The sequence below is a fragment of the Chroicocephalus ridibundus genome, chromosome 9 (genome assembly GCF_963924245.1).
Source record: "Chroicocephalus ridibundus chromosome 9, bChrRid1.1, whole genome shotgun sequence".
Lineage (NCBI taxonomy): Eukaryota > Metazoa > Chordata > Aves > Charadriiformes > Laridae > Chroicocephalus > Chroicocephalus ridibundus.
In genome coordinates, this window is record NC_086292.1 from 20,031,170 (window position 1) to 20,051,166 (window position 19,997).

A 19,997-nucleotide genomic window follows, 5' to 3' on the forward strand; every position below is an offset into this window, starting at 1 on the left:
ATCTTTTTAAAGGACATTTTTAAGAACATGTGTATGCCATTGCCATTCCATATTTATTCACACAAAATTATTGTCTCGGGAAAAAAAAGGAAGTAAAATGGCAAGTAACAACTTTGAATCAGACAAAGCAGCAGCAATATATGCAAAGTCCAGAGTTCACAATACCACTTCTCTATGTCTGTCTAGTTCACCAAACATTCGTAAGTACTTACACACTCTATGTATACATGTGAACAACCTCGTGCATACCAAGATCAGAGAATCAGCTTGAAAGACAACTAATCAATCTTCAATACTTGCTCTAGAAAACAATTATTCAAATGTATACTGTACTTGAATTTTTGTCTTTACATCCATACACTTATTAGTTACGAGGTGTTTTCAGAGCCTTTTCATTCCCTTCATGCTGATGGGTGCTGTCCATCTAAAAACCTGCAGAATCCAGTCTAAGCAGCCTGGAGGTTAAAGGCTGCTTTAATTCCATTTCCCCATCCCTTTTTCACCACTTCTCCTTCACCCTGCTTGGAAGTAGAATTTCTCTGAAATGACAAGTAAAACCTCGGCATACTACAGCTGTTGCTTTCATGCTAAGCCACCAGAATAATATATTATCTAATATTACTCCTTTAATTACAAAAATCATAAGCCAAAATGCATACACAGTAAAAACCGATTACACCACAAATACCTATTTTTAAATAGCCTTGGGACTGTTTATGGAGCTCTCTGGACTAAAGTAATTTGCTAAGACTCGATTTGAATCGTACTATAAATAGATTTTCCTTATACAACCCATATTTATATTTAGCAATAAAAGCAAACTTAAATCGCACACTAATGCCTTGATGGCAAAACCAGTAAATTTATTATGGGGATCCTTGTTTAGCTCTTGCTGTTATAGTTGCGATAATCTCAAAGCACTTAGATCATACATGTGAGTCTCATTAGTCCACAATTCCTGACTGTAAGCAAAACCCCTCCATACTTAATGATAAAGACGATGATGCGCTGTTCAACAGAAAGACAGCAAACAAGGCTACTCAAACACCATTTTCGTTGAGTACAAATCATGATCTATTAGAAGTGCACCTACCACATTTTTGGATTTTAACACTGATAAATCCCATCAATTCAGACAGATGTAAGCAAGCCAAAAATCAGTTTATTTACAAAACTGCCACAGACAAAACGATTCACAACATTTTCAGTAAGGCAGATATGCTTTGACTTAAGAATTTTATTTGAATGTGTTTTAGGTAAGTAAGGATTGTGCACGCAGAAACCTAACTAACTCTCAAGAATTTATTTAATAACATCAATGAAAAGGTAAACATAGAAGTCAGCCTTTTAATTTTAAGCTATGTCTTCAAGCAGAAGACACACAATTCCTAAAGCTATAACATTTTTATCAGAATTCTAATGAACTTTTGATATAAAATATGCACCTACTACTTCTTTTATTCAAAAAGTATATTTTAAATTAAAGGAAGTGCCTGAACGTCATCTGAAAATTATCAAAGTCATTAAAAAGCAGTAATATTCCATTGCCTCAACTCCTTTTTAACTTACAGAAGTTAAACAAATGGTGGCAGCACTTGAGATGGCTTGCATAAAAGGTTCACATTAGATGCTGAAACTGAACAAGGGAGGTTCGTTCTTTCTCTTTGTCTCTCAAGGTGTACTGCTAATATGGAGATAATAATGACAGTGTAGAAACTCTCAATAAAATCAAATTCAGAAGTTCCTAAATTGTCCCTACTATCCATCTCACTGTACTGACTTGATATTGATGGGCAGATTAAAAAATAGCCCAAAACATGTGTACTAATAGACCATATTAAGTATTTGATAAATATACTTTACACTGAAATCTAAAGCAGAAAGAACCTGTGTGCATGTTCCTTATAGTAATGTTTTCCAGCAGTGAAAGACTACAGAAATAATAGCATGTATTATCACTGCAGTTGCAATAGTTTGGATATATAGGAGAGGGCACTAGTTAAGATTTCTGAAAAAATTAAACTTAAATTAAATTTAGCAGTGTAACAGAAACCACCATAACAGAGCAGTTAGCTCTGTGCAGAAATTTGCTTAAACTAATATTAGAGAGAAAATGTTTCTGAATCAGTCTTCTTTAATAAATATCATACCCCAAGGTCAGAAAAAAGGTCAGGGATAATTGGTACAACAGGAGTGCTGGACACACATTTTGAACTGGTACCCTGTGATGAATGCCACCTAATGCCGTTCTTCATTATACTTTCATTCCAATATTAGCAAACTTGCAAAAGGCAAGTTTATTTTTGGAAGGAGAGGCAACATTTCTAGAAACTGATTTCTAATTATTATTTCATAGCCTCTATAAGCACAGTAAGAACAAACTCTATACTTAAAACCCAGTAGCTAGAAACTAAAGATACAGTAATAAGCTCAGGTAAGAGAAACCACACTGAAACTTTTTTCACATTGAAAAGTCCAGATAACAAAGAATACATAAGAGTACAATGAAAAGAAAAATGGGGGGAGGAGCACAGAAATTTTTTATTATTACTTCCAAGAGCTGATAACAAAAAGGTTTTTACTGCAAAAGTTTGTAGTTACAATGCAACCCATTCAAGTTTAGCTTTTCATTTACAAACAAGTATAAACAATGCAGTTAAACATATTTTAAGTGAGTTTTACTTTTCCAAACCTATTGGTACATTTCACCAAAATTTTTCTGCCCCGTAGGAAAACTGAGATATTAAGTCATTCCCCCCCCATAGGGCTGCCATTCTAGACAAGCAGAGTAAAGTTCCCTTCCTATCTTCATCTCTCATCTGGTCAGTCTGTCTCTTACTCTTTAAATATTTTAAAGACATGAGCACAAATATATGCTACAAGGTACATCAGCAAGCTCTGTAAAAAAGGCTAACTGAACAGGTATCTTTCATACAATGACACTCCTCTAGGGTAATTGTAGGCCTACAATAATTGGAGGTCCGTAATCCAAATGAAATGACCAATGCTAGGTCCAACCTACTCACCTAAAGCTAGCAGTGAACACATGCCATTGCAGAGGCTTTTCTTTTGGAAAATTGCAAGTTGTTTTGTTTTGTTTTGTTTTTTCTTTTCAGCTAAACTGATCAAGAACACCACTAGTAATGATGCTACAGTTTGCTCCTCTGAGTTAAATTCACTCTGTGAAACTGCTGGAAGAAAATACAACAAAAGCCAAATTTTCATGGTCTACTGGTTGTAACCATTGAGAGGGTTGTAGCCTTCTATAGTTTTCATTTTCACGCTGCTGAGTAGGTGCAAACAGAATAAGCAAATTTGCAACAAGACAGGTCTAGCACACACAGATGAAAATGTACACAAGTGAACTTACTGTATTGCTGAGCATTTTTAGGGGCATTTTCTTAGGAGTTTATAGTTTTTCTAGTTTGTTTTGGTTTTAGGCTTTCCATAGGGGCTACCTGTTACTGGGTAACTAATAAAACTCCAAAAACTAAGCAAGCCAAAGTAATTTTTTCTCCTCACTACATCTAAACTACCAGCCACACAAAAATGAAATCTATGTCCAAACAGGCAGAAAACAACAATCTTTCTTCTCAGACCAGGACAGCTACCAAGACAAGAAGTTCAAGCTCAAAACTTTGCTATGCAAGTCTAACTTTCAAAGTAGCATCAGCTCTTTTTTTCTCGATGTGTTCAGAATACATGCTGATTACAGAGAGTGCACCAAGCTATCAACAATGCACAGAAGACTCCTACATTGCGCATCATGTATAGACAGTGCTATACGCTTGCCAATCACAACCAAAGGACCCAGCAAGGCCAGAAATCCTCCAACCTCCTCTTTCCATGCTTTTATTTACTTTTTCTTCCTTCTGCTGAACCATAGGTGGCATGGAGTTAACTGTTTACTAAAATCTCAGTGGATGAAACTCTCCAGAACACCCAGTCTATTGATGGTGTCATTGTCCCTTCCATTTTTTAAGGTAAGATTTGGAAGTTTGTAAACATGGTCCCTGGGTTTTTTTTAACGCTATAGTTCACTTATTTAGAGATGTCATAGCCACATTTTTGAGTGTCTTCTGTTTGTAGACAAGTTACTGACTAGATGTCACGTATGTTCCTAAATCACAGGAGAAAATTTACACAATAGTTTAAATCAGATATTTGACATTTATTGCCTCTTGTCTAAATTTTTCGCTACCCTCTGAAAACTTTACGTAATGGTCTTATCCACTTATGAGACAACTAACAGTTGGCCAGGTCTTGGAAATGGATTACTTAGATCTTTTCTCACAGGAAGTTTTCCCAAAACAATCAATTCCTTCAATTTAAAAGCCAGACTTCAGTAGAATATGAAATTTCAAACACACAGAAGTCAAAGTGACTGTACGAAACAGAAAAGAAATAAAAGGGATTTTTAATTAGCTCTGCCCCCTATTTTGTCTGAGGAGTCCCTGGTTTGGACCTGGATTCAGTCATCTCCTTGGCTTTCTCAGCTGCAGCAGATTTTGTGCAGTCTCCTCTGGTCTCTGGGAAGCTTTTCTTTGTCACCACTGGGTAACAAATCTCTCCTCAAGCCACAAAACAAAGAGACCATCTCTCACATTGATATTTCTCAAGATACATATAAAAATAGATTTTGATCGAGGAGTTCTTTCAGTTCTGATCTGAGAGCAGAAACAAGCTCTGAATTAAGAATGATACTGCAACTAGCAGAATTCATTTCCTACTATGAACATATTACGCAACTTATTTTTATTTTTGCAGACATATGGCAGATTAAAAATAATTATATACCATCTTTGCTAACTAGATGAAAGAAGGTAGTAGAATTTGCCTTTAATCATCTGTTTGTCTAAAAAAAAATAAAAATCAACCAACATGAACCTAACCCTAGCTCATTGAGGATGAGGCAGATATACATAGCTTATTTATAAAGTAAGATGACTCCATTTTGACCAACTTTTAGCAGCACATATCCAACATGAGCTTTTGATTTTACGCCAAATAACTATAATTTTTAATTATATAATTTTAATTTATAATTTTAAAACTGTATTTTTCACTGTAAGACATGCTTTAACTGAAAAATTGCAAAACACAGTATACTACCGTGAGCTGTGATGAAAAGTGAATGCAGTTCACAAACTGTACGCAACTGGCATATCATAAGCAGAGAAGTGAATAGAGAAAGCACTGCAGTTGCTTAGGCTTCTCTGAAATTTTCTCAAAACCAAATTTGCAGGAAGCAATAATTGTTCAGACTAAATCAGTAAACAAGACTAAATCCAGTGCAATACAATAATCTCTCTCAAGAAAGTAAAACTACTTTATTGTAATTTGACTTTTATGACTACATATACTATAGCTTCCAACCAAACCGGAACATATCTAACACCAGTGCTGGAAAAAGACTATTAGACTACGCCCAAACTCTTAGTGGGGTAAGAAGCTAATTTTTTTCACAGCAACACCTACAATAAATTAATTATACCTATGGTTTTAAAGATTAAGACAAACATACTTTGTGCAGCAACGTTTTAAATGCCATTTCAAACACACTAGGAACACTTGCTGTATCTTAGAGCCCATAGTTACCTGAAGATGGGGCTATCAAGTTAAAAATCCATGACCACGAAGAGCATGCTGAGTTTTCACAGTAGCTCAATGACCAACAGTAGCTCAATGGTTTTCAGTGAAAACTGTTGGTACATCTTTTACAAAACAACTTTTGCCCACTCAGTTCACAACTAGAAGTTTTTAGAAAGCATCTTACCTTGTCCTCTTGGTGTTCGTTTCCTGCGATCTCTGAATGCTGCTCCTGACTGCAAAGCCTCAAGCAGACTATCCATCACTCCTGTCTCATCACCCTCTGAGAATGGGAGAAAATAATATTAATCTCAGTGCAACTGAAATCAGACTTTAGGAAGAAAAAAGTAAAAGTGTTGTCAAGTTTACATAATGCTTCCAAATAAGAGTTGTATACATTTTAATGTAATGGATGCTGTCAGTGCTTCAGGTATCACTGTCTAGTTTGTGTATGATGCTCTATTAAGCAAAATTGATGCCAGTCCTACTGTTCTTTCAACGTAGAGATGTTATCTTGTGCATTATTGATGACATCTTCAGCATGCAGATAGACAGCTGCTGGTGAATGACTGCTGTTTCGCTGTTTAATTCCTGAAGTAGAAACAGGTCATCTCTTTTCTATTTAATCAACATACATGGAAAATCTGATGAAACTCAATGGCACAAAATTAAATTTTTGAGATACTGCAAGTATTTATATGTTGCCTCCCATTCTCATGATGCATTAAATACTTGGGAAAAAAAATAATTTATCTATACGACATGCAAGGATACATACACCACAGCATGTAACAGTACACCATGGATTATCTTAAAGTAAGAAGAAAGATGAGAGAATCATGCAGTGAAAGTACGTGGCATAACATTTCTTAAACGCTGAATTCTACTTCTGTTAAATCTTTCTCTTGCTTTTTTCATATCCAAGCTAACCTGTAGCCTTTAAATTGCTGGACTTTATGGTGCATTATGGAAATCTGGGTAGAAAGATTATTTCCTTTTTATGTATCTAAGTCTTTAACTTCTTTGCACTTCACTCTGTTAATAACAGTTGATAGCAGCATTCAACAGCAAAAGAAATAGAGGTCAAAGAACTGCAATGTTACAAAACTATTGACAAATGCCTCTTTTTCTGTTCACATGTCTGTGTTACAATTCAAAACTAAGACATAGACTAGACTCAGCAGGTAGGTGGACATTTTATTCACATCTCTCAGACTTCAAGTTAATATAAATTTCCCCATCAGAGTGGGAAGATAATTACTTTATGCAACAGATTTACATTACAGTAAAACACTTTGACTCACACAAAGTGTAGGAGGTTAAATGTACATTCAAGCCCTCAAATGTTCAAGTTTAAAAGCAGCTTCTTAATGCAAAAGGTATTCTGCCCTGGTTCTCTATTACACTTAGATTTATTAGACTAAATCCAGACCTGATGTAAAACCACTCCTAAAACAGTACTTGGTTCAAATTTCTATGTGATTATCAGTGTAAGTACTTGACACAGTTAAATTATACATCAATGCAATTTAAACCATTATATATAATATACAACACACACAAAGTTTTCTCCAGTGTAAGATGAAAGCAAGCAGAGCAAGAATAGCAACCAGCAGAAGACTCTGAAATACCAGTTTTAATTACATTCCATCTAAAACCCTTAAAAAACTAAGCTCCTGCAAAATAAATAAGTAAATTAACTTCTTTTGATTCACACTCAAATACAGAAGGCCAGAATCTTGTCTAAAGCATACACCATAATTATTTTCCTTACCCTACACGTGCTTCTTTATTGTTGTCTCTGTATTGAATTTATATTCTAAATCAAAGGTCTGTGAATACACTTTGTCCAAACTAATACACACCAAGTTAGTCTGAAACGTTTAATGAATGCAACTGTAATACATAGAATTAGTTAATATCTTAGAATATTTTATGTGTAGGAAAAAAAATGCATTCAATCTTCATTAAAAAATAAGAGTTGGCAGAGTTTATTCAAAAAAGATAAAATTCCTTCAATACTTCATACATGTTTATGAAGCCTTCCACTTCTTTTTTGCTGAGCGTGCTATTCTACCTACTAATTAATGCAAGTGCTAAAAAACACTATTTTTGGAATATCAAAATATACAATATAAAGACACATAAATTAAGGAAGCTGTAGAACACAGTGATGAGATTTTTAACTCCTCAAAGTAAAATTTATGCTACGTCTGATCTCAGCTCTGCACCTTAATCAAAGTCGTCAGGTGATTAAGTGGGAACTGGACAGAGAACTGCATTTTCAGTTCGCCTTCATTAACATCCCTAAATAAAATTCAGCATAAATTTCAGACTTTCCCCATAGTTCTTGCTGAGTTACTTCACATACTACTAGCTCTCTCCTTGAGAGAGAGGATTTGTCCCCCCCCCCTTTTTTTATGTACTACCTATAGCAACTTGTAGACATAAATCAGAAACAAAGACAAAAACTAACAGAAGTTTCTAAACTGATAAATTTATTTCCAACAGAAATTGTCAGTGGAAATGAAATACATAATGCTTATTTCCCTTTTAAATATCTTCCATTGTACACAGGGGTAGAGTGAAGGGTGAAAGACAGTATTACAAACAGAACAGTGACTATTGCTAGAGATGTATAATAATCCCAGCCCAGTCAAACTGAGTCAACTTTTCAAAGTTAATGCACAAAAATAGTGCTACCCCTTGGAACAAAGACAAGATAGATAAATGACCATGGATGACTAATGCCAAATCAGCTAATATAACGTTCTCTCCACTCATGTGGAAGGAAACTGCAAAACTCTGAAATTAACGTAACATTTGAAATGGCCAAATACCTCCTATTATTATGATTATTGTTTGAGAATAGCAAAGGTAGCATTTGCCTACAAGAAAAAACAAAACATTAGTGGGGAAAAAGAAAAAAAGTATGGTAGTTTTCACCTGGCAGCATGAAAGACCTTTCAAACCAATTTTGAAGACAACAGAACACAAGACTATGAGATTAGGATTCTGCCAAAGATATTAGACTAAATCTATGGTTTATGGTTTCTGTTAATGCAATATACTGCACTTCATTTGGCTAGAAAACTTCTCTCTCATTTATCCGGTCTTCAGCATTTAATATAACGTCTGCTTAATTAATCAGTGGAAGGTGCAAAAGATGGTCTTTACTAAAATATCTGGCTTAGTAATAACAAAAAGTTGTTTATAGATAGGAAACTTTAACATTTGAGAGCTTACTAGCTGAATTTTTCTGAAAACCTAATTAGTGGATTTGCCTTAACAACAGATCACATACAAATAAGAAATACTACCATTTTGGAAGATCAAAACAAGCCTAAGATTTGGAATAATAAAATAAATGAAAATAATAGAAACAGATGAGTGTGTATAACTTCAGGTGCAAGCTCCTCAGTAGGGAATGACCAAGAGCTCCAATATAAAGAAGTGACCAAAGAAACAACGATGAATTACCAATCTTGATCAGTGTGTTAAAAAGTCAGCATATTCCATTTCCAGTAGTAGTGGTATACAAGCTTGATTATGGCATTCATAGAAGACAAATCACAACTGGAAAAGCCTTTACACTAACTACTGGGGTGGATTCTAAGAAGAAATGCCTAAGGCAGCACAATTTCTATGACTATATAAAGCAGCCACTGAAAAGAGGTATGACAATCTCCTCCTGTGCTTAGAATCCGTGAAGTCCAAAGAGAGAAAACTTATCCCAACAGATAATTTCCCCAACAGAGGGCTGTTCTGGTACAGCAGCAAACAGGAAAACATTTAGGCAGAGTTAATGGAAGTATCTTCGCAATCAAAAATTATGTTTTAGAATGTGTTCACAAACAAAACTGTGGGAATAAAGAACACTATTATTGATGGTGTATCTTTAAAAAGGGGACGTGACAAAATGGGGAATGACACTGCAAGAAACCAGTTATTGGCATTTAGGCTGCTGCTTAAGTTACAGTGTGAAGAACAACTCCTGTCTATCTCTAGTCATAAACAAAGCCTTTACTTTTGAGCAAGTGCCTTTATTTTCAAATGACTTCTAGTGCAGATATGGCTTCTATATTTATGAGGAAAACTGTCCTTCCAAATAATAACTGGTTGTTTAGAATATTTATCAAGACAAAAATACATCAGGAAAGCACGCGATCAGGTATGACTAGCCTGTCCTAATTTTTATTCATGTGAATTCAAAACTTTACAATCAATTAGCAGTTTAATACTAAAGTACTTCCCAAAGAAGTAAATATTGTACAGAAACAAAGCATATAATCTATTTCCAGAATATTATTTTTAAATTTCAGCTTTGCAAAGATAGATAACCTGTCCCAAACTCAAGCCATTCTCTATATTTTATCCATCAATAAGTGGTACTTGAAGATGGAAAGACAATATTAACTTTAGAATTGTAAATATTTAGAAACAAGGCAGGAAAAAATATTTTCTAAAAAGATAAAAATCAATGTAAATGTGCCTTTGCATGTGCAATACTACTGTAGGAAAGACTGCAATAGTATTACACAATCCTTAAGCCTCCCTTTGTAAAACATAAAATCAAGATTTAAAAAAACAATAATCAATACATGCAGGACTAAAAGGATCAGGCGTGCTTTTAGACATCACTGACCGAGTCTACCTTCTGCTTTGTATCTACTTTTATGGTTTTTAACTGTCACTCTCCTTACATGGAAATCTTTCTTCGACAAGTACTTAAGAAAGTAAATGTTTAAAAAAGAAAATAATCAAGATGCTTTGCTGGTCTGTATGCCTTATGTTGCTTTTATCTACTGTATGAGAATTTGCACAAAAACAGTTCAAGCAGTTAAAAGAGTCCAGAGAAAGAGCTCATCAAGCACATCAGGTCTTTTACCCAACACAAATAACTGTGCAGAGCTGACATTTAACCTACCCCTGGAAAACAGCAGAGGGATTAAAGTATTTTCCCTTTTAAAAACAATTATTTCAAACAGCTTGCTCTTATAGTGTATTATGCCTGTATCTGACAAAGACGTAGAACAAAGATTCCTCAGTATAGGTAGGTAATTTATTTTAGTATAATCTGTACATTGCTAAATTAACCACGAGGACTATTTTATAAAGGTAGAAAACAAACACTTGAGAATGATGAAGAATGTTTATCTTATTTTTCACAGAGCAAATGCAATTCTTCACCTGCTTCTGTAGCCATTTTCTCTTTTTCAACAGAGTTCCTCTGAAACAGAGGAACCATTTCAACACAGAGATGAAGATAAAATATTTCTTTGCTATCACTGCTAGCACCTTATGAAATACAACCCTTAAGTTAGATTTAGCATCCTCTGTCGATGCTACATTCCTTTATCACTTCCTGACAAATCTCATCTAAACATCAAAAAGAGACACCAACACCCATACCTCCTGATATTAAATGCAAAATAACGTTCTTTTCTATTTATAACTCATATCATTAAAATGAAAACTGAAATCGACAAAAGACACATAGGTAAAGTATCATTCTTTTGCTAGCCTGAGTAGCAATAAAAGCTACAGCTCAGCCAGGACAATAAGTCTTACTGTCTTTTGGTGGTGGTGGTTTTTTTTTTAAATAACTGCTGCTAATATTTCATATCGGAAACTGAAATGTGTTTAGTTTGTTGTAGCCTATGAGGCTTTTAAAGTCATTCTTGCAATCAAAAGAGGAACGCTGACAGATCACACTAGAAAAATTGTGACAGTACTCTGTTTAGTGCCTAACTTGAACCTTGAATGACAAATGTATGTAAAATCAGAGCTTTTTCATAGACTTTACATAAAGATGGGAATATTTAACTTCTTGGGTTGCCTCCGATTCGGCAGGCATTCTTGAACTTGCTTCTGTGGTAGTGACCGGCTCTGACATTTTCAACTTTATGAGAGTTTTTTGTTTCTCTCCTCTAAACAATCACACTGAATTGTTCTAAAAATAGGTCCTTACTTTCTTCAAGAAGACAAGTATAAACTTCCCTGAAGCCAAGCTCATTTCCTTTTCTCATCAATTTATTTTTTTTTTTTTGAGTAAAAGTATTTAAAGATTTTAACTTCAGTACCCCACCCCCATTACAGAACAAAAAGAAAGAATAGATTTAAGTGAGGTCTTAAAGTAAATCTGGAAGAGGTAAGAGGTTTTAGCTAAATATTGCCTCCTAGTGTCAGCTATATTTCCATGCACTAATTAAACAATCCTGTTTTTCCTGGCTCAAAATGTTTGTACATAGTAGACAAGGGACTCAAACATAACTTTCTGATTTAGATTGGAAGAACTAGAAACTTGGCGAGACCAATTTCAGTTTCTTTTTGTGGCCTCTACTACACAAAGTTTTACCTCTGCCTTCAGCATATTATCACCTAACAAAAGGCAGGAATCTTCCTTTTTGATAGATCATAATCTATCTTCTGGCAGATTTTTTCAGGACCTTCACGATGACTGTTTTTTCAGTTTGCACTAGAAAGGAGGCTATTTTGATTAGAATATAAAATCCCCCAATAACTACTACTATTCTTAAATGAAATCTAAGAACTAGTGTAGCACTACCGTTGGTAAAAATGAAACAAAAAAATAGTTTAGGCTTTTTAAATTATTTGAATAACTTTGGAGAAGAGACTACAGAAACTGCACTTCACTCGAAGCTACAACAGAGTTCAGCCATGCATCTAAAACACGATCCACCTCCTATCTCTTTGGTTTCTTCAGTTCAGATTCACACTAAGGCTCCGAGAGCCCCCGGGAACAGGCTCTTGTTTCTGAAGCATTTTGCTGCCTTCCCTTTTATTTGCCTGCACCAACTAGGTGAAGATTACTATAGGAATACCCAATACTGGTGCACTTTCATTTGCCAGTAAAGGCAATACTCTCGCGTACTTTGCAAAAAATCCTGTACTCCTATTATTACAAATATACCAATTGTAAACTAATTTAAGCTAATAAAAAGTTTATAGGAATTTTCCAGGAATTTTTTCCTAAATTTAGGCCCTTACTGAAAGAGTCCAGTCAAATGGCACATTAGGCAACACATGCAGTCTACCCACCTGCTTCTCCAAACGGTTTCGAAATTATACTTCTGTTCACATCTTGCACTACCCTGTTTTGCTTTGAACCTTTAAGTACTTTTCATAAGTCTAATGTGTGTCCTGTATACACTTTTAAAGAAGACTTTTTATTCAAAATCAGTACCAGAATTTTTAATTGCAATATATTCACTTTTAAAAGTCAGTTTTCAGTGTCTTTTGGAAAGTGTGTTTTTGTGTTCTTCTCATATATTTGCATATTATTAATTTGCTAAATTTATTTTGCATGCATAATAAATATCTTCAGGAAGCAGTCTTCCTTGGCATTTTGCACTAGAATACAATCTCATGACTGTTATTTACTTTTTAATTAAAGGAGAACAAGTTAGGACAGTATGACTGATAAGTGAACCTATACCTCATGTCAGTTTATGAAACAAGGCAAATCCTTGCTTACATACCAATTAGGCTTATTGTTTATGATAACCCGATCTCAGGCTGACATAAAGTTAATAGAATGAGAAAAAAAACGTGCTTTGTTGTACTGGCAGGTTACTGACAACAATTTTTGAAATATGCACACTTTTTCATTTTCAGAAAATGTCACCATGGGTAAGGTCTACTTCAGTAGGACTGTATTTAATTGAAATGTATCAGCATTCCCCTGGGGCCTCATTCTGAATGGACTTACGCACCTTGCAAGGATGATTTTCACTAAACTTAAAAAAAAAAAAGGCTTTAATATGGATTACTTAGTAACAAATGGGAAGACATTGCCTCTATGTTGGAAGATTGTGTAGCTCAAAAAAATGAAAGAAAAACGACCATACAATAAACGATGTAATCCATCTGTAATCAAGTCCTACTACTGTTTGAAGGCTACATTTCAGTCACAGTGCTAAGCAAATTTTAATGTATATGATTAGCAGATAGATCAGACATCAAAGCTTTCAGCATTAGAAAATAATTTTCTTTTAAAAATGGCTCAAAGTTGCACAACTGCCAGAATATTTTAGGGAAGAAACCAGTCTTAGGAACTCATTTTGGGGAATGATAATTTCTTGTTCTTTCAGATTTATTTTGGGGTTTTACTATTATTCTTTAATCTTGTAGTGACCTCATTCTATTTGTATTTAAATTACTCCACGTCCTAAAACAAGTTTAGCCAGTTGTAACAAATGTGAGATTTCAGTGCCAAAACCAGAAATGACCAATGTTGGTCCTAAACTCATTTTGGGATGACAGTTATGAAGTCAAATACATAACAAAGAAACCTCTCTGTGACACATAATATTTATCAGACAGTAATTGGTTTATATGAGCCTTTCTGCCTTTTAGAAGAAAACTTCTGTAGCTGAGCTTTTCTTATTACAGTTTGCAAGAAAGAAACCTTTTAAAAAATACATTTTATTTTAGAGCAAAACAAACCACATGTCCATATGATAGAGAATCAATTATCTTTCATCTAATACCTTACAGAATTCTTGGTCAGCTCCTGACAGCCCTATCAGTGTATGTTCACTTTTATCACAAAAATTAACTCAAAAAAAGGGAAGCTATTAGTTCAGATTAAACTGTCAAACTTCATTTCTTAGCCTGATACCTCCAAATATACCCAGTATGAGAAAAAAAAAAAATCCTTCCTGCTAAGAACGCGTACACAGAAAAATGCCATGGCGAATGTCAAGGTCTAACTTATTCATGTTTTTGAATCCTTTCTACATAGATTTTGAAGCGGCTCTGAAACCTACGTTGTTTTCCATAATGATTAAGCAATTTCAGGTGGACTGGACAAATATGGAATCTGAATATAACACAGACATCAAAACTTAAGAGAATTTAGAATGTTTAGCCCAAGCTGTTTCCAGCAGGAAATGTACTGTTGACCCTGACATGTCACAGGATTTACCTGGAATCTACTAACTAGCCAAGTCCTACTGCAATCACAGAAAACTTCACTTAAAACAAGAAGTATTACAGAGTATATTGTCACAAAAATAGAGAAGATAGTAGAAAACACACACGGTTTCAGAACTCATTTATAATATACAGCCCAACCTTGAATATAAATTTCCTCATTAATAGTTACCTGTTTTGTTACACTGGTACAAACCAGCTATCAGTTCTTCGATTTTTCTGCAAAGTTTCTAGTTGATAGTTTCTCATTACTTCATTGTCTAAAGAGATATTTTGGGTTTAGCTTTTGATAGCTTTCTGAAAATCATCTTTTATGTGGTAAAGTTGAACATTCTATAGTCTCAAGACAAATGTTAGTACATTATGGCTCTCACCTTACAGAATATGACACCAAATGATGTCCCTCTAGGTTTAAAATCTAAATTTCCAGACCTGCAAAGTTGCACTTTTACAATTATTGCCCATCTGGCAAGCATAAAAAAAACCAAGCGTATTTCTACTTTCTACTTTCATACAAATCCAGAAGCAGAGCCTTTGTTCCTGCTGGACGTGTAAAAGATGAAATGCAATATGTTTAGAATTTTTAAAATCTTCTACCAGTGGATTGCACAACTCACCAACGCCAGCAATTTCAAGTTGAAAATCTGATTATACAACTAACAAAGAACCACTGAAATCGATGACAAAGTTCAAGTTAATTTAATTAGATCTCTACATTTGAGAAGAAATAGGCTTTTACCATTAAAATAGATGTTCTTTGGTGCCTTACAGAACTTTTCCTTTTAAGTATACATTGCCTTATCATCAGCCTTTTAAATTACCTTTAAGTACAATGATTGTACTGGAGTACAAAACTACGCTAACATTTGTGGAAGTGTTGTAACATTTCATTACTCAACACTTCAGATGGAAAATTATTAGTTAAGATCTATTATGATATATATTGGCAAACTATCATTATTTAATTCATGGTTTTAACTCAGAGCATCCAGCTCGGGGGCCCCCAACATAAAAAGGACATGAACAGAGGAGGCCGTGAAGACGCTACAAGGGCTGGAGCCTCTCAGAGGACAGGCTGAGAGAGTTGGGGGTGTTCAGCCTGGAGAAGAGAAGGCTCCAGGGTAGACCTTACAGCCCCTTCCAGTGCCTAAAGGGGGCCTACAGGAGAGATGGGGAGGGACTCTTTATCAGGGAGTGTCGTGATAGGATGAGGGGTAATGTCTTTAAACTGAAAGAGGGGAGATTTAGAGCAGATCTGAGGAAGAAACTCTTTGCTCTGAGGGTGGTGAGACACTGGCACAGGCTGCCCAGAGACACTGTAGATGCCCCATCCCTGGAGATGTTCAAGGCCAGGTTGGTCGGGGTTTAGAACAACCTGGTCTGGTAGGAGGTGTCCCTGCCCAGGGCAGGGGGTGGCACTGGATGGGCTTTAAGGTCCCTTCCTACCCAAACCATTCTATGATAAACCTTACGTAAACTAGCGTTAAACAATTGGGGGCGGTAGTGTGGTGGGGAGGGTGATGTTTAAGCATACAGTAGAAAGAGGCTCATCAACATGATATTCTTTCCTACATAATTTCGGAAACTACTCTTGTGAAGACAGTATCTTCACACTTCTATTAGAAATGAGATACTACAGCCACAGAAAAACATAACGATTCTACTAAGACAGAATTTAGTCACTGAACTTGTCCCGCCACTACAGTCAAATAAATTTCCATTTCACAGCAGTTTACATGCAATCCTCCTCCTTGCTATCTGATTCCTGAACAAACTTTTTACTAAAGAAGAAGTTAGTTGACCACCCAATTTAATTCTTTCAGAAACGTTTTTTAACACTGCAAGTTCTACAAAATATACAAATATAATGTTAAGTAACAATTACTTTTGAGATAAAAAAATGTTACTGGTATTTTCAAAATTAACAGCAATACCTACTTTTTGAAATAAGAACACTTTCTCCAAGGAAAAGTTGAATTTGCATAGACAACTATTCAAAGTTAACATTTCTTACTGTTCAGTAAATAGTCCCCAAGAAACCTACTTTTAAGAGAAAAGAAGCCAATTCTTCTGCCTTTCTTAACCTGTAATTATCCCAATCTCAGATTTCAGAATCTAATAATTATTTTTCTTCCCCTGACAAATTACCTCATTAAATCAGTTTACTTGGAAGGCACCATATGCCATATTCATAAACAGAAATTTTTCCATTGCAAAAATTTAAAAGGGGAGATTAAATTTTAAGTTGTAATTTCTTTCTAACTTTCTGTCCATGCTCACAACTATTTGCATTTCTCTTGAGCTTTTTTTAACCCATATTATTAACATTTACAGTAATTTTGCCATCCCCCCCTCATTCTCAAGATGACTTAAAACTCCTGCATAAACAGATCTTAAAAAATTTTGAGCAACTCATGCATAATTGCTTTGAAGAAGAAAAATCAAACCTCATCTTAGTTCTATAGATGCTCACATTTAAGCATAATGTAAATCTCCACCTAAATTTTTTCTGTGAATAATATATTTCAGGAAGAGTGCAGCGTATTCAAACAGACCATCAACATCAATATGAAAGATAATGACTTCCCATAGGAATTGTAACACTTGCCTCATTGGCATCCAGCACCATAAACTAATAATCTGTGGAATGTAAATAAGCCCCAAGTTTTATCACTCCAGGTACTCCATGCAATCACTAGACAATATATAAATTCAAAGGATTAAGGCTAAGACATTTACAAAATAATGTGTATCACGTAATAAACTTAGTATGGATTTCTGTTTATGCTAAAGGACATAGAAGGAAGACATAACAATCAGGAAAGCACAGAATCATTAGAAAGCTGCAGGAAAAGTAACCTTCTCGAACCACATCCTGCAACAGTCAGTGCAAAACAGCAGTTCAAGGAAACACAACAGAATTATTGCTCATACTAGTACATACCAGTTTGAATAAATAGCACATGATTTCTTATACATGAGTACTTGAAAAGGAAAAGTAGGAATATCCATCAACCACTAGCACAGAACTTCATTTCCATCATCTGCATTAGGGGAGAACGTTAATATGTCTTCAAAACAATTAATTCAATACTAATTGGGACTGAGGAAGCTCATTCTATCTTTTATCCTAATACTGGTAGTTAAAAGGTGATTTTAATTGCCATAGTAATCAGATATAATGAAGAGCAAAACTGTTTCTGATTAAATAACATTTGCATCAGAATTGCTGTTATATAATTTTCAGCTCCTAGAAAGCTGTCTTCAGTTCTCTTTCTCTCTCTCTTGTTCAGATATGCACATGGAAGCAATGCTGCAAGAATTTTGCAGCTGTTAAATCAGACTCATGAGAGGAAGTCATGAAAGACTATATATAAATGTATCACCCCCCAGTCTTCTACAGCCCTCAAAAACAGGAAACACTGCTCAAAAACAGCTATAAAGAATGTTCTTTCTCCACAGAGCTTGTGAATGCTAAAGAAGATAAGGGACCGTTAAGCCCATTTCCTACAGAATTCCTCTCCTGTAAGGAGAAAGAATGGTTCATGATTTAGAATGTGAAATTTGGGATCTCTAGGTGTGTGGGTAAGTCACTTCAGTCTTTTCTTCATACTTCTCCATACTTCACCAGGAAAACAGGCAAACAGAAGTATCTTTCTAATCCAGGAAACATAACAGATGCATAAATAATAGCAGAGTGAAAAGAACACCGAAAAAGACCAAATATTCCCAAGCCCTACAGCTACAAGTGGGGAGGCTGTATCAGCCCACCTTCAGTTCTGCACAAAAAAGCTTGTATTTTGCAATGTGAACATGTTTTAAACTTTAGAATTACTTAAGTTTGTACAATGCTGCCCAGTGCAAATATTTCAAAGATTACATGGAATTGAGAGCTTGTCTGTGTTTTTACACTCATCTTTACACATTTTGGAATGTTTAGCAGGATTTATATCACTTTACATACAGTATTTACATGGCATCTCAATTACACCAGGCACTCTACAAAGCACAAAACACCAAACTGAGCAACCTGATTTTTAAAATATGGCTACTCTAAGGTTAATTTATAATCGGAAATTATACAGGAGAGTTCTTAATTCTGGCCACACTGCAGTTCTGCTCTCTCAGTTACACCAAGAAACAGAAAATAATTGTAATATTTAATTAATTTTAATATGGATTCTCCAGTGGCCACAAAGAAAGTTGTATCTATCTATCCAGCTAACAGCAAAAAAATACTTATTATAGAACTACACAATAAAAGGCTGGGAAATGAAGGAACCCTATTGCTCTGACCTGAAAGGCTGTAGCAATGAGTTAAAATTTCATTCTTGAAGATATAGCTAGAGAAATAACTGAAAGAGAGTTAGGTTAAAATACCCTTTGGGTGAAAATCACCTTGTCAAAATGACAGCTTGAGAGGACATCTGCCTCCTTCCTCTAAGTCTTCTGTGTCACATTCACTTAGACAAATTTGCAAACTATTTATATAAGCAGCAGTGAGCATACAGAAGTAGATGTATCAAGAAAAAAAAAACAGTTACTTGGAAAAAAAAGTTAATTGAATATTGACATCATGGAATCCACTGGGGATGGAACTATCCCCTCACCTCCTGCCACAGAGGTTGTAATATGTGAAATGGATATTTCAATATATTTAAAAGTTGGAAAAATGATTTTAGAAGTATTAAACTAACTTTGTGTCACTGGTTAGAAACATTAGTCATTTAAATGGCAGTTTCAGTGCGTTTGGCCATGTACAGTTATTCACATATTTGCAGTTTTAGTAAAAAAGAAATATAATGCAAACCTAAACTTTAGTTGTATCTGTTGATATGAAAGCCTTTCACGATGAAAAGCAAAATGCTATCAGTATACTGAGGCATCTACGTTACTGCTAAGCATGGTCTACTCCTCACCTGCTTAAAAATTTAACGGATGTAGACAGTTACGCTCTCACTGACTGAGGTGAAGCAATTTAAGAAGGTGTGACTTTGATCTGTTAGTTACAAACTTTAAACACAGACCAATTCACTGACAATAGTATCTAAGTGGGCTTCTCAGTTTTCAACAGCTGAGAAAACATGTTAGCTTACATTGTTTTAACGGGTAAACTAAACTCAGTATGTCTTCAAGCACACTGGTAGAGGGGAGGGTGATGATGGGATAATTTAGGTTCTTCTTACCTCACTCATAGGAAAGTGCCTGTCCATACTACAAAGGACTTTTTTTTTGTCAGGTGATCGATATCAAAGAAAGATTAGTCAAATACTGAAAGAATGCATTAGAAAAGTCACATCGGGTAACTCTATGAGCTTAATGTCACAAAATACTGAAAATATATTTATGCATCACCTGCATTTAAATTTTATATTTTGTTCAGAGTTAAACTGAAATTATTAGAAGAATCTTTATATGATAAGGAATTTAAGTTTGTCATCTATACAAAG

At 34.9% G+C, this 19,997-nt stretch overlaps 1 protein-coding gene across 3 annotated transcripts in view; it reads right to left on the reverse strand.

The window, feature by feature from the left end:
* Nucleotides 1-19,997, reverse strand: part of DIAPH2 (diaphanous related formin 2) — a 230,455-nt gene that overhangs the window by 58,388 nt on the left and 152,070 nt on the right. For all 3 annotated transcript variants that reach the window (XM_063345690.1, XM_063345689.1, XM_063345688.1), the window contains one exon: nucleotides 5,777-5,872. In XM_063345690.1, the coding sequence (XP_063201760.1) occupies nucleotides 5,777-5,872 (96 nt within the window). The remainder of the gene's footprint in view (nucleotides 1-5,776; nucleotides 5,873-19,997) is intronic.